Source organism: Gopherus evgoodei, chromosome 1 (genome assembly GCF_007399415.2).
Source record: "Gopherus evgoodei ecotype Sinaloan lineage chromosome 1, rGopEvg1_v1.p, whole genome shotgun sequence".
Classification (NCBI taxonomy): domain Eukaryota; kingdom Metazoa; phylum Chordata; order Testudines; family Testudinidae; genus Gopherus; species Gopherus evgoodei.
Window position 1 is genome coordinate 201,824,450 of NC_044322.1, and position 16,468 is coordinate 201,840,917.

The 16,468-nt window shown below is 39.8% G+C and overlaps 1 protein-coding gene across 26 annotated transcripts in view; it reads left to right on the forward strand.

Annotated features, from left to right (window-relative positions):
* Window positions 1–4,417: 4,417 nt before the first annotated feature.
* The window catches only part of ABI3BP (ABI family member 3 binding protein), a 319,764-nt gene continuing 307,713 nt past the window's right edge, over window positions 4,418–16,468 (forward strand). For 25 of the 26 annotated variants that reach the window (XM_030582662.1, XM_030582833.1, XM_030582733.1 and 22 more), the window contains exon 1: window positions 11,824–11,976. In XM_030582662.1, coding sequence (XP_030438522.1) covers window positions 11,898–11,976 — 79 coding nt within the window. In that variant the 5' untranslated portion in view covers window positions 11,824–11,897. Of the gene's footprint in view, window positions 4,448–11,823; window positions 11,977–16,468 lie in introns of those variants that run through there. The other variant, XM_030582778.1, reaches the window with a different exon arrangement.

Here is a 16,468-nt window from a genome sequence, read left to right on the forward strand (position 1 = left end):
CTCCAATCAGTAGACAACTCTGACCCCACCTCCTGAACTTGGGCTTGGAAGTCACCTGATTGGAATTGACACAAACAAGCACTCAAAGAAGAAAAAAGTTACTCACCTTCTCGTAACTCTTGTTCTTCAAGATGTGTTGTTCATGTCCCTTCCAATACCTACCCTCCTACCCCACTGTTGAAGTAGCCGGCAAGAAGGAACTGAGGAGGGGTCAGGCTGGCAGAGCCCTATACTGGACACTATGAAGATGTGACTCCAGGGGGCACCCAAGCTGACCCTATGGACACTGCTAGGGGGCAAATCTTTTAGCTGTCAAGCACACAGCGCGCGCACACCTGATTGGAATGGGCATGAACAACACATTTCAAAGAACAACAGTTACGAGAAGGTGAGTAACAGTTTTTTCTTTGTGCACATTAGGATGGTTTGTTCCTGTGCTCTCAATAAGGCTACTTTAAAATGCAGCCAGCTCTCCTCGACTCCTTGCCCCCTCATATTAGCTTCCATGAGGATCCTGCTCATGAGTTCCCTGAAAGAGTCAAAGTTGCTTGTCTGAGGTCCAGGATCTGTATTCTGCTGCTCTCCTTTCTTCCTTTTGTCAGGATCCTGAACTTGACTATCTCATGGTCACTGATGCCCAGGTTGCCCCTCAATTCTACTTTCCCTACTACTTTTTCCCTGTTTGTGAGCAGCAGGTCAAGAGGAGCATGGCCCCAAGTTGGTTTCTCAAGCACTTGCAACAGGAGGTTGTCCTCAACATTCTCCGAAAACTTCCTGGATTGTCTGTGCACTGCTGTATTTCTCTCCAAGCAGATGTGAGGGTGACTGAAATCCTCCATGAGAACCAGGGCCTGTGATTTGGAAACTTCTGTTAGTTGTCTGAAGAAAGCCTCATCTTCCTCATCCTCTTTGGTCTGGTGGTCTATAGCAGATGCCCAGCATGACATCATCCTTGTTACTCTCGCCTCTAAACTTAATCCAAAGACACTCAACAGGCTTTTCTCCTGTTTCATACTGGAGCTGTGAGCAATCATACTGCTCTCTTACATACAATGCAGCTCCTTCACCTTTTCTCCCCCGCCTGTCCTTCCTGAACAGTTTATACCCATCCATGACAGTTCTCCAGTCATGTGAGTTACCCCACCAGGTCTTTGTTATTCCAGTCACATCATAGTTCCTTGACTGTGCCAGGACTTCCAATTCTTCCTATTTGTTTCCCAGGCTTCTTGCGTTCATGTACAGGCACCTCAGATAACTAGCCGATTGCCCTACTTTCTCAGTATGAATCCACATTTCAATAATGGATCCACATTTCAACCACTGCAAAATTAGAGGAATTTTAATCCAGAATCTTGACTTGTTTTAATATACAGAGAACCTAAGGTCCAGATCTGGGTTTAGATTCTGATCCTTTCCATATCAAAATTCAAGGGTGTTCAGATCTGAGTGTTAGTTTGGTATCATCACAAGTAATGATGTGCAAATGAGCAAATCAGGCATTTTGCTGTGCTTCAGAAGTTCTATATTCAGCACTGCTCCAATTTAGCTTTAAAACTGAAGTAGAGTTTAATCAGTTGAAGAGTCTATTCATAAAAATGTTTTAAGGTTCTTCAAGGTAGCATAACCTTCTGGCCTGGTGGAGTTGGCTGTGCAGTACAACCCAGATGTAATAGAGATATGGTTTGGAAGCTAACCTTGGGAAAATCCAGGCTTACATAGTGCACATCAGAGAATAACTCAGTATGTCCAAGAGTATGGCCGAACCCTAGTTTGTTCCCAGGGCTCAGATGTCAGAACTCCTCGGAAATCTTCCAGATCTGTGCAGCTCTCTAGAAGTTATTACTTCTGCAAGGGATTAAATATTTCCAACATACTAGAGAGGGGGTAGCAGTTGTTCATAGTGTGGGAAGATGGACAAAGCTAGTGACTCAGTGAATCAAAATCTTGAAATGAGTTTTACATCGACTCTTGTTGTAAACTTTCAGATGAGAACTGGAAAATCAAATACTTGTCTAATCATCGTGAGCTAATAAACTTTCTCCAAGTGGCTTTGGCAAAGTTTTTCTTCCTCATATGTTGTGAAGTGTACTGTGCAATGCTTGCCTGCCTGCTTGCCTGTTGCCCTCCTCCCCAGAAATGGTTGCATTTAATTGATGTAATAAATTTGTTGTTAGTCAATCATTTTGAAATCTAGAGATTAAAAGCCTGTAAATGTAAGGGTTTGTTAATTGCCACAGCTTTAATAAACATTGGATTTTACATGTAAGACCATGATTAAATCTGTTGTTTGTATAGGCCATCTGAAACTTTAGACCTTCATCTCTCTAACAGCGAACAGATGGGTATGCAAGTTTTATGTGTTCTGGAGCCCTCACAACTGAGATATTAATATAGTCTACAAATCACCAGAATATGTGTGCTCATTCCTCTGGTGCTGCTGGCCTGCGGATCAGGTGAAAAAACTCAGGTTATATGGAGAGTTATCTCTGGAAAAATATTGCTAATCTTGGCAACTATGAATTTTCTTAATTTCAGATGAAACGGTGTCTTGAGGTACATGGAATAGTTGTTTGTTCGTGGAATTAAAGCAGAAAAATGACTTGCACTACTTTTATGCATCTTGTATGAGACAGCTTTTTTTCCTTTTTGAACATTTAATTAAGTCACGCTGCCAGCAAACAGTTTTTACTCTGACCCACAGCCTTAGATTGTGTGTGTGTGTGTGTGTGTGTGTGTGTGTGTGTGTGTGTGTGTGTGTGTGTGTGAGAGAGAGAGAGAGAGAGAGAGAGAGAGAGAGGGCAAAGCAGTGGAATACCATTCAAAAATGTGGATAGGAGGATAATATATTGTGCAGTTGTAATGCTCCCACTTGGTTTTCTTCCACAGCTGCCACTGAGCAGCCACAGTACGAACCAGCCAATGGCAATTTGACTGGCAGAATGATTCCAGCAGAAATGGAAAGGAGACAGGAGAGCAGAAGATGCTGTTGCTTTCCCACCACCATAGCTGGGAGTGGGTGGGTCCTCCCAAGAGTTTTTTGGTTCCCTCTCCACCTCCAACACCTCCCACCAGAAAGAATAGTTCTCTTGATTTCAGTAAAAGTTTTGCCTGAGTAAGGGCTAATTACAAATTGAGTAAAGGCTTCAAAATTTGGCCTAATCATAAGGCTCTAGTAACATTTATTTTCAAAATGAGGTCCAGATCTTTTTGTGCATGTTTGTCCTACTTGTGTACTACATGAAGACCACCATAAATGCTGACATTATAAGATAAACATTCTATCACTTTATTTATATATAAAAAAGTTATATACACATAGGAACTTCCAAAATGCACTACTACATCAGGCCATACTCCAGACTGCATTCCAGGTCCATCCCACTGTAGCAGCCTCCAGCTTTTACAACTGCTACAAACCCTTGCAAATTCACACTTTGGCCATATTGATGTTGCTTTGATGGATTTTTCAAGGCACTCAGATACTAAACAGGTTCAAGACAGCCAGGGCTGACTCTGTACACTATTCACCCTATTTCACAAAGCAGGAGTCAGTTTTATATGTAAAACTGGATGCCCTCATCACTGGCCAGTTTACTATATAAACCAAGGATTGAATAACCTTGAACACTGAACTACGCACTGTTTTCTAGAGATAATGCCCTCTAGTTTGTGAGTGAAACACAATGGCAGACAGCATGGAGAAACTTGCTTTACTCCTTGTGGTGCTGTTCCAGTCCCTTGGAAAAATGGAGTCTGTAGCCCTGTTAATGATTTATGAATATTAAATTCACTTAAAAATTATGAGAAGCATTGCCTTTCCCAAATCTACATTTTATCTTTTTACAGTAGACATGACCTTCAAAGAAATCTTACCAAATATTTCAAGATTCTTGGATGAAAGGTGCTTCAAACTACAAGGCATGTATTATTTATTATTATTTAATTACTAGATGATCTAGATCAGAGGTGGGCAAACTACGGCCTGCGGGACTTTCCTGCCTGGCCCCTGAGCTCCCATCTGGGGAGGCTAGCCCCCGGCTCCTCCCCTGTTGCCCCCCCCTTCTCCAGGGGGAAGCTTGGATAGGGGTCAGGGCAGTCAGGGGACAGGGAATGGGGGGTGGGTGGGGTCATGGGGGACGGTTAGGGACAGGGGTCCCGGGAGGGGGCAATCAGGGGACAAGGATGGGAGGAGTCTGAGGGGGGCAGTCGGGGTGGGGCGGATAGGGAGCAGGGGCCAGACTGTTTGGGGAGGCACAAACTTCCCTACCTGGACCTCCATATAGTTTTGCAAGCCTGATGTGGCCATCAGGCCAAAAAGTTTTCCCACCCCTGATCTAGATTCACTGTACATATAATACTAAACAAGATTTCTTTGCTCTGCAGATAACATCACGTTTTGTCTTGAATGTGTAGATTCTGGAGCGTTTGTGCAAAACTATTTGACAAGGTCAGTTTTAGTGCAGAGATTGGGATATTGGGATATTTCATTTTAAAAAGTTGCTTTTGCACTTGTGTAATTTTTATGTGATCCCTGTTTTGTTTTGCTTCAGGCAAACTATGTGTGAACTGTTATTTTAAGCATATGTATAGTGTAACACATTTGTGCTGTCCCTTGAGTAAAGAGAGGATGGTAATGAAAACTGAAAGACATGAACTGTTACAATCAAAAATATTTTTATTCCATCTGTTACATACTTTAGAGAGTGTAATTTTTGGGTTTGGGGCAAAAACTTTTATTCCCATTCAAGCAAAGGGGGCACTTTATATTTTGTTCCAACTGCTTACATTCTGTATTCAGTAGTGACTGGTGGCCCTGCTTCAAAATTATTTATAGCATTTTGAACCACATAAAGCTCACTGATCTTGATTCTACCCCAATGCAGTCCGTTAAGCTGAAAAGTCTGTGGAAGATATTTTACAGGCCAAGGTGACTCATAATGGGAGGATGATGTGCATGAATTATTTCTCTCTTGACCTTGCACACATTCATCATATCTCTGCATCATGGCCAAGGAAATAATTTTCCTTATGGAAGGATGTTAGTTAGGCCAAGAGTCACATCTTCACAGAGAATAAGTACCCTTTATAAAACCAAAAAAAAAAAGGGTTGTCTTTCTCCATTTGACTGTGAGAGCTCATCACTGCACTTGATAAATGTTAACAATATGGTTTATTTTTAGTTTTAATCCAACCTCTCTCAATGCTGCCCTTGGCTGAGTGTCAGAACCTTTGAGTTGGGGGGAGAGAATGCGTGTGGCTTAATTCTGCACCTGCTGTCCCTAGAGTGTGCCAGATTTAGTGCTCAGTTACATTTCATGCAGTACCACTGACTTCAGTGAGGCATCATGAAATGTGTCAGCTTTGAATTTTACTGTACGGTTTCTTTATTGAAAGATGCTGAACTGACATCTCTGAAGACTCAGCTTTTCTATTTATCCCGAGAATATGTATAGCACAGGCCAACAGCCATGCAAGTTTCTGTACGTTGCCCCATCAACATACCTCATTTCTGACACAAAGGATCCAGTCTATAAAGGAGTGAGGAGTTCTACCTCCATCCTCTTCTTCAGTCCTGTCCTGGATGACTGTGCTGGAGACCGTATATTGAAACAAAACAATCAAAAGTTGCAGTTAGTGGCAGTTGTGTTTTGGTTTTCATTGTGTGGATGTTTGCCCATTGGAAATGGGACTTCAGATGCTTTCCACATAGGTCACTGAAGAGTCAGCAGAGGGTAACAATTTTTGGTCACTACCGACTTGAGTTGCAGTCCTACTTGGTGACCTTGAAGTGAATGGCTCCATTCCATTACTAGACTTCTGACCCAACTGTTTTTTTGTCCTCCACAGTTGCCTCCCAAACCTTTCCTGAAAGAGTGACACTGTATTGATAAGGGTGGGTAGATGAGGCTCAACAGGTATAATATCTATAAAACCCTTGTATACTGTTGCAACATCGAACATCTAAGTGTGGTTTGTGTTTTTGCATTGTTAGATGTTACACATCACGTTTTTAATCTGAAAGTGGCCAAAATGGATGTTTTTTGAAAAATAGAATTTCTGAGTTGCAGAATGCTTAGAACAAAATGGAAACCAAATGCATATGTAAAATTTGGGGGGGAATTTCGGTATTTGGTGTAATGTGTCTATATATATTTATGCAAAAGCTAGTGAAACAGCTGTCAGTGGCATTAACAATTTCCCTTTCTGAGATTCTAGGAAGCTTAACAAATTTTATCTAGTTAACGGTGCTATATAATCTTGATTATCCACCATCTTTTGGAAGATTCTCTAGGTGACAGAAGAATCCCCAATGAGTAAAAAATATCTTGAGGATGCTCTCTAGTGTCAATCTAGTGTTGAAAGCTAAATTTAGTTAGGGAAAACTTGGCTTTCTGACAGGAATTAGGAAATAATAAAGTCAAATGACAATAGAGTTACAAAAAAAGGCACAGAAAACTTTATTATAGATCACTGCTGATAAAAGAATAAGAAAGTAAAAGCTGTGATATTGAATGAGATGGACCAGAGGGATTAAGCCGTATACAATTTTTTTGGCTAAGAACTATTTGGTTCTATTTGGTGGAAACCAGTGATTGGGAAGTGATGGGAAAGAGAAGCAAAGGGAGCCATTCCCTGCATAATAAATAGGTCTTACGAATATAATTGAAGGAAAGTTTGACTATATTGCTTTGATGTTGGTTATATGGTATGACATGATGTGTGTGACAGAAAGTTGCACAGAAATCTATCACTTGGCAAATAAATCAGAATTATATCAATCATTAGTGGTCCAACACTGATGTCTCTCCACAGCTGTGTGTTGCTGCTGCAGTAAACTAAAAACAGACATCCCTTTTCCTTTGCAACATAAAACCCCACCATCATTACCTGCTGTGTTGCATCCTACCGCCAAGCATAAGGCAGAAGTTTTGTATCCTGTCTTTGTGTGTGGTAATAAATTCCAGACTTCATATCTGAAGTTACGCCTGTAGCATCCACACTTTCCACCTTGACTGCCCCGCTCCTACCCATTCCTCAACACAAAATAGTCACTCACTGAGCCAAGTTTGCAAGAAATCAGTAAGCATTTTGATGGAAAGAGTTCTGTAGAGGGTGTATATTTGGAAGGAGTGCTACAGTGCAGACATTGGGGGAACAGAGCAGGAGTGACTCCTGTCATTCTCTTCCAACTAATTATCTGAAATACCAAACAGTCCAGGCTGTTAAGAGGGAGGAAACCAGCCTTCACCCAAGGCTCTGATCTCTCCAATAACAATATTCAGGACTTGCAAGTGCTACACAGTTTCAAGGGGGAAAGATCCCTTATCAGCTTGACCTTTAAGAATTGAACGAAACGCAGTTTGCCTATTACTACCTATTACGGCCATGATTCAGCAAGGAGGAGCTTGCAGAGACTGAACCCTCCAACTAAATATACAGTGTTTTGGGAACCTCAGAAATCATCTCTGAACTCACACCAGTGCAATCTCATGCTGCTGTACCAGGAATTGGCATGAGCATGCTGCTAATTGGTGCATTTAGAATGAACTAAAGGAAACGTTTCACTCAGCATGTAGTCAGCCTGTGGAATTCACTGCAGCAGGAGGTCATGGAATACAGTACTGGATGCGGATGAATAACTTTATAGCAATAACAGATTTCTGACTCCCACCACTGACCCTGAGGGTCTGGAATTCAGTCTGGGAGCAAGACAATGAAATTGCCATTGTCCACCATTTGCATGACACAGGAGGCACATCCTACCCTACGTATGTCCAAAGAGACAATTACCATACTACATTGTTAAAAGCAGACCCTTACATCCTTCATAGTATAACAGGGCAGATATACACACTAAGAAATAAGTGGAAGTGGGGAAGATGAGAATAAGGAAACGCTCACAGAAGGAGCGAATTAAGCTTTTTTATTTTTTTAAAGTATTACAGCTGAGTCAATGTTTTTTGGCATCTCTCTTTTCCTCAAGGCTTTCAGAAGATCCTGTGACAGATTAACAAGAATGATAAGGAGTCCAATAACTGAGTCACTCACAAGAGAACGATGATTATAATTAACATTTATGTAGTGCATTTTATCTCAAAAGTTACCAAGGCTCTGAACAAACAATAGACACAGCACCACTGAAGTGCAGCCATTTCGTGGGGGGACACAGTGGAAGCCAACCGATGTACAGCATTCTTAACAACAGTGAGGGGAACAAAAATTGAGGCAAGGAAATGGAAAGAGAGCCCCTACTCTTAGAAAGTGTCAAGAGATTGTCAACATTCACACACAGAAGACTGGATCTCAGTTTTTATGCATCCATTTACAATCCCCCCTCCTGTCTCAAACAGTATGGAACATATGGAACTATCCCCTTTATCTAACTCAGAACAACAGCTCCTAGAATTTGGTTTGCTGGAATATTGAGGGATAATGGATGAATTAGTTTAGGTAATATGAGAACTATCTTGAACTTTAGCTCAAAAACAATCTTTGTTTATATTTATTTATATTTGAAAAAGTTTAATTTCTCTTCAGCACTCCCATTTTCACAGCACGTACCAGTTTGAAAAATGTCAGAATCAGAGAGAAAGTGAGTCTACAGTAGAGATACTTTGTTCTGCACCCAAACTAGACACTACTGAGGTAAGCAGGTGAACTTTTAAGTACTTAACTATTGTTCAGGCAACATGATCTAGGGGTTAGGACAGATGAGGGAGTCAGGAGATCTTCAATTGACTCACTGCATGACTTTGACCTGTATCTGACTTTCCTCATCTGAAATACTTATCCTGCCTTTGTAATGCACTTTCTAGACATTTGTTTAATGGCATCAGAGTGCAAAACTATTATTATCTAAAGCTTCCAAGGTTAACTTCTTGCTTCTGATACAGTAGTAAGAGTTTGCAGGTGGATAACATGAAGTTTGTGGAAATGAGGGAAAATCTAAGGCACTTTGGTTTGGATAATGTTCCACATGAATGGTTGAAAAGTCCAGTTCTTCTGTTTCATAGAATCATAGAATATTAGGGTTGGAAGGGACCTCAGGAGGTCCTAGTCCAACCCCCCTAGTCCAACCCCCTCAAAGAAGGAACTAATCCCCAACTAAATCAAGCCTGACCGTAAAGACCTCTAAGGAAGGAGATTCCACCACCTCCATAGGTAACCCATTCCAGTGCTTCACCACCCTCCTAGTGAAAAAGTTTTTCATAATATCCAACCTCCCCCACTGCAACTTGAGACCATTACTCCTTGTTCTGTCAAATTTCTGTGAATTGAATCATATGCTGATTCTGATGAAGTACATAACCACATAGGATATATGTTGTTGCAGAACACAGAGTTGCATGTGTAACTTCCCATCACTGCTGTAAGCAATGGCCAGTAACTAATGTAAGGATTTGTGTGAAAGGGAAAGGCAGAGTTTTTTTCTGGTGACAGAAATGTTTCCAGGAAAACCAGTTCTTCTGGGAAAGGAAGGCACAATATCATACAGAATATGGACAGCACAGACACAAAAGACCATATCTGAGGAGCTGAAGTACATCCAGAGCGAACCCTAAGTAGGTTCTTTTTACCTTCTTGTGATCCACCTTTTAACTTGCACCTACTTACCAAACTATAACTGCCTGTATTATGAGCACCTGCTACAGAAGACAAGGAGGAAATGAAACAGGAGCCAGCCTTGGAGTCCTAGAATAACCAGAGTGGCTAGCTGCAGAAATGATCAAAGGGAGAAGGAACTGAGTAACCTGGAAGTATGGCCAAGAAGAAGTCCAGATACCTGAGCAGCAAGTACAGCAGAGAAGGAAATTGAGTGACACAGACATTTAGGTATTGAGGAATAGGGGAAGGGAAATGGGCAGCAGAGAAGCATGTGAGGAGCAGAAGATTAAATGAAAATTAAGAGTACAAAATTATTTCTTACGAGAGAGGAGAAAACACTATTGCATTAGATAACTAAAGTACATAGTTTTCTAATATTGATTTTCCTTATAATAAATCACTATAGTTGGCCAGAAGGGTGTCATGTGATTGTGAAAGGGAAGGCAGACTGTCTGCAAGGCAAGTTGATGCTGTCTACTCCTGCTTCTGCAGCATTATAGAGAGAGCACATTGCATAATCTGATTTTAGTAATATCTTCTGTAGCTTCCCTTAAGATACTAACCCATCATCCGACAGGCCTTTGGTGCCTTATTTGGAATAGTTTAAATTATAATGCGTTTCACAGAGGATTTTCCCACATATATATATATATATTTAGATTTTTTTTTAAAGTAAAAGGCAAGATATTGCTGTGCATCCAGCTCTGTTTTCTCCCCTTATTTTACAACACTACCACTAAAAATCTGGATTGGAATGTCAGCATTTCTCCACTATACACAATACCATTTTCCCCCTTTCATTTTTAACCCCTTAAAATAACAGTTACATACTTTATTCCAGAAATCAGATGAGCAGCTACATCGAAGGGTGATATCAGTGCCACTCCTTTGTCGATCATTTTACCAACAGATGATGTCAGTGGATTGAGAAATGCCCAGTCCCAGTCTCTGAGGCCTACCTGTATCACCTCTGTGTGTCATCCAACTTTCATCTGCTGCAGGAATCTGTTTTTAATTTTCATACCTCTTATGAGAGATGCTCAAACTTTCAGGATCTGAATTTTCCCAAAGTGCAGGGGATGAAGATGTTTGGATCCATCTGTAATATTAACTTCCAGTTTACTACTTTATCTGAATTGTAGCATGATGGGACTGAGGAAAGATTTCCTCATGTCAGGATACAAACGAAAAGGGCCTGACCAGGCTTTAAAGTAAACGTCTAGATCAGGAAATCATTTATGGGATGCTTAAGTAGACTCCAGGGAAGGTTTAATAATTTTAATTTCCTTTCTTTTGACCTTAGGGCATTTTTCATGAGCTTCCTCATTTTTTAAATCCCCCTTTGAAATTCCGCCTCATCTCTCACCTCTGCCACTCCCCCCCTCCAATTTATTAATTATTAGGGACAAATTCAACTCTTAGTTACACCTGTTTAAACCTGGAATAAATCCACTGATTTCCATGGAGTTGCTTATGATTTACACTGGCATAAATGATAGCAGAATTTGGCCTTTACCTACCTACTGTCTGTTTTCTTCCTGCCCCCCTACTCCACCCCAGGAATTTAGCTTCCTCTTAGCTTCAGCTTTGCAGCTTGCTAGTAACTCTCACATTTTGTATTAAAGGCAAAAATGTAAAATGTTTTTAAAGTGGACAAAGTAAAATAAACAAATGGACAGTGGCATTTAATCTTACAGACAGAGATCCATTACTTTATAAATAATGTGTGTCAAATTCTGGTCAATTTAAGTCCATATTTATTCTGATTACAAATAACAGCAGAATCTGGCCCCAAATCGTACTAAGTTGGACAAGATCTTAAGGTCAGAAAAATGTTGAGATCAATAAGGTAAAATAATATTTTGGGTAATGTATAAAATTAATTTTACATTTGCAGTTCACCTTTGGACAAAGCAGTGTAATAGTACGTCTCCCTGTCTGGTTTTCCAGGGCAGTTTTAATGGAAGTTTGATATCTGTGTGATTTCTTTGCATGAAGTGTAAATGATCTCAGGTTGATCCGCTGTAAGCCTGAGAGACTGAAAGACCCTATTACAAAAACCAGAAGTCTATTGCAATCGGGAGTCTGATAATATCATTTTAAAGCTAATTTTCCTTACTTTTCCAGTGGGAGGGTATGATGTCATTCTCTCTCCTCCCACTGTAAACTAAGCTGCTGTCAACGTTTGCTGCCTCTGCCACTGAGAGAACAGTTCACTTAAGTACAGCTGCAGTACCTTCTTCTGTGATACCCATCAGCATCATTCACTGTGCGAGTTTGGGTTTGTAACCATGATATCAAGACTGGTCTTTCTACTTTTCTGTGGACATATTGCACTAAACCTGGGAAATGCTCAGAAATTGCCAAGAGGCAAGTAGCTATGACAACTTTGTGTTTTTTGGAAAATGTCTGTGTTTTTGCAATACAAATCTGCTTTCAGTATGTAAGGAAGGAGTAAAGACTATCTGAAAGAGAAATATAAGAGAAAGGCAGCCTGCAGGGCAAAATTCAGGTACAAGAGATAGTTGTTTAAACTCTTAAACTTAACTGAAGCAAAGACCTAAACATATCCATTGTAGCTTGTGAATCCAGTAAGAATTGCCATGCAACAAAGAGAACGAATTCTAGTGCTTTTATGATGGTTTAGACAATATTGTGTATGTTTATGGCACTAAAATCTTCAAGGAAATGGGGTTGAGTGCATTCCAAGTTTTTGGCAGGGGATTTCAGTCCTGTTTTGGAACAAAAGTTCTATGCTTTTCAGTTATAGCCATCCTTATTAGTATTGCAATTCACCTCTGGAAGTCTGTATGTATTCTTTCAAGAGACAAATGGGATTTATTAAGAGACTACATTTCAAAACTCTGCACTTCACATGAAAAAAACCCATGTCGTGGATATTTGTTTATATATATATATCCCTCTGCTGGATTTTGGAAGTAGTTTTGCAGAACTGAAAGAGACCCTCCCCTTTTCCTTGTTAATTTGATCTGTGTAACATTGGCATTTTGTGATTATACTATTGCTGCAAGAACAACAGATGTAGTGTAAAATTAAAACCATTTTTCTAAATCTAGATTATGAGGTATTTCGTAGCACATGCTGCATGTACTGCCATCCACTTAGTAGAAATGCCTATATAAGTCCTGTCTGTGCTTTGTAGATGCATTTTATATCTGCAGACTGCTGCAGTCAGCAAAGTTTATAGGAGAAGCTGTAACTTTTTTTTATTATTTAGTTGATTAGAGCCATGTTATGCCACAAAGCAGTGTCCTTGAGGACACCCTAGAGTATGACATACCTTAGGTGGGGGAATAAAGGGGTGCTGGGAGAAGAGGAAGATGCAACTCGCATCCAAGATAAAAACATATCAGGAGTTTTATGTCTAGATGTTCCCTCTGAAAATGTCTTGCTTTTTGGATTCTCCAAGCCCACTGGAATTGAAGAGTGTTGTGATAATAGTGAAGCAACACACAGACTGTGTTCTCTCATTATTGATATAAAAATACAGCTCAGTTCAAATAGACTTTTAAGCCCTTAGTTCCTGCACGCACACACAAAATCCACCCCTTCTGGGTAAGTTTACACTAGAACTTTTGTGTCCTTACAATAATAAAAAGTAATTACTATCCGCAGACATAGGGTATTAGTATGCCAAGATTATACAGTACTTATATAAGTGCTGTCTGCTTTTGGAGGATGGAGATTTTCCAATGCCCACATTATGTGGATAGTATTATTTAACTTTCTGCTCACTTTGATGGGATGATAACCATGAGTATGTTTAACAATAAAGTTCTGGCAAAACTTAGAGCTTCACTTTTCATGCTGCAATCACAGGAGGTGATCTCTGGACACATTCTTGCTCTGCTAATGTAATAAAGCAAAAAACAGTTCCACTTTTCATTTGAACTAAAGTTGCAGGTGGAAATGCCAGGTTCATGTTGTTTAATTGACTTTGAAAGGGCTCTCCCTTTGCAAATGTATAAACATACAGTTTCTGACCCTGGCAGATATCATTTCAGATGATTATTTTTATTGGGTTGGACATACTGTACATTGATTCCTGGGTTGTTTATCTAGGAATACTCAAAGATGTCTTTGTTAGAGCATTCTTGTTTGACTAGAACTGTGTACATTTCCATAAATGAGCAGTATGATGATTAGATTTTAAGCACTTCTAAAGTAAGAGAGGTTTGGGGGAGTTCTGTCTCATTATTAAGGTGGTCCACTTTGTCTTGTAAAATCACTCCATGGAGTACAAATGTAAACTTTTTTATATGTTGTTCAGTCTCAGTCGCACACAGCGCACTTAAGTGGAGCTCCAAGAGCCACTCCTACTGTTTAGAGTACAGCAGAATCTGTTTTGTATTACCTGAGAGAGGCTCCAGACAAATTCATTTTCTCGTAGTGGGGTAGCCTGTGATAAATTCACAGTATAAAACTTTTAATTCTTACTGCTGCTGTGGAATCCCAGTTCGAGTCTCCTCTCCAGGAGGTGAAATGTACTGATCCCTGGCCTCATGCAATGGGATTTCCTTTCAATGGTCCAAGGATGAAATACAATTTTGCAGCTGTAGGGAAGGCAGCCAATAAACCCTTTGGATGTCAGTGATTTGCAGAGCCTTTCTTTGGAAAGACTGTCATATTCAAATATGCCTTTCATGAGACTGGAATACACATGGCTCTCTCTTCCAGGATACTTATGTGCTGCCACCCCACAGGCATGTGTTTGACTAAAATGATGAGAAATGTCTGTGAATGTTTTATTTTTCCTTGCCATTCCTGAGTTGTCCTACTAACAAACACTTCCTTTAAGCATTTCATTTCTGAAAGTTAGTGCAATGCTGGAGGAATGCATTGGAAACCTAAATAATTATATACAGAACATGACATTAAAAGAACTTTAAGGTTGCAGAGTCAAGAACTCAAAATAAGGAAATGCCAGAGATAAGGTTGCCACATTAATTCTGCCCCTGTGTGCACATGCACTATAACAGTGGCTCTTAACCTTTCCAGATTACTGTGCCCATTTCAGAAGTCTGATTTGTCTTGTGTACCCCAAGTTTCACCTCACTTAAAAACTATTTGCTTACAACATTAGACATAAAAATACAAAAAAGTGGCACAACACACTATTACTGACAAATTGCGTAGTTTGTCATTTTTACCATATAATTATAAAATACATCAATTGGAATATAAGTATTGTACTTACAGTGACTAGTATATAGAGCAGTATACAGAGGTCATTGTATGAAATTTGAATTTGTACTGACTTTGCTAGTGCTTCTTAGGTAGCCTGTTGTAAAACTAGGCAGCTATCTAGAGGAGTTGATGTACCACCTGGGAGACCTCTGAGTGCCCTCAGGGACACATGTACAACTAGTTGAGAACCACTGTATTATAATACAGTCTTATCGAATATCATGTAAGAGCTCTGTGACAGAGTGGGTAACTGAGAAGTTCCACATGATTATTTCTGTAAAAGCTAGAAATAGAACCCAACTTTCCTGGTTCTCAGTCCAGTGCCTTGAATAGAAGAAAACATCTTTTCTCTTGGAACCCTTCACCACATTCTAAGGGGATTTTGTGTTTTGCTGTGAAGGCACTATGGTTCATAGCTGTCCCCTCGTATTGAAATTCAAAATTAACATCCCATTCAGATGGATAGCATAGGTCACAGCTTTAAATTAGGCTGGCTGTTGAGTCAGGCAGAGCTCACCACATCGATTATATGTAGTCCATGTTTGGAAGGTTTTCATCACAATTACAAGAGCTAGAATCTTAATTTTTAATAAGCGACAAAGAGTCCTGTGGCACCTGATAGACTAACAGAAGTATTGAAGAATAAGCTTTTGTGGGTGAATACCCACTTTCTTTGTTGCTTTTTACAGATCCAGACTAACACGGCTACCCCTCTGATACTTAATTTTTAATGAAAATTTAAGATTTTCAGTAATATGATAGGAAGAGGTGGATTCTGCCAAAAATAGAGAACTGTGGATAAAACAATATAATTATCAAATATTTCTCCTTACAATACTTAGCACTTACATTCTGCAGCTCTTTTCATCTTCAAAGAGTTTTGAAGGCATTAACCTTCTGGTACTCACTGAGGAGTTTAATCACATCTTATGTAACCTTACAGATCTCTTTATTGTCAAGCTTTCCCTGATTTACTAATCTATCTTGGTGAACAACTTGAATTGAAACACATTTTTTCTTCTATACAGTTAAGCCAAGTTCAGACGTTTTCTATGATCTCACATTTCCCCCCTCACACAAATATTCTGATGTGGAGACCTTCCACCGCTGTTATACTTCTGTGCAACACCATCATATCTGACCTAATGGGTGTGGAGGTGTGGTTTGGGGAAATACAGCTAAATAGATGAGAAAAGTGAAATGGCTTCACATGAGAGAAGGCCACATGAATTTTCCTTAAATTAAGGAAAGCATACAATTTATGTGGCAGTATATAACAGAAACATTCTCTCTTCTATAGACAGTGACAGTGCAAAAGAAGACATGGCACTGAAGAATAGTTTAATAAACAGAGCAGAGTGAATCTGAGCAAAATGAAAAATTTATCCTAATGCATCAGGACTAAACAAGTTAAGAACAGGAGACAAAGTTTCAAGGCACAATCCACAAGATTGTATCTCCTTGAAAACCATATTTCTCTGGCTCCTATTCTCTTAAGACATGATCCAAATGCTTCTGAAGTTAATGGGCTTTGCAGCAGGACCATGGTGTTGGTAAAAAGCATTTTATTGTTTTAGTTTTCTGGATGGACTTTCTGTGGATAGCACAGATGTGCATAGAAATCAATTCTCTTGAGCACCACAGACGCTGTGTT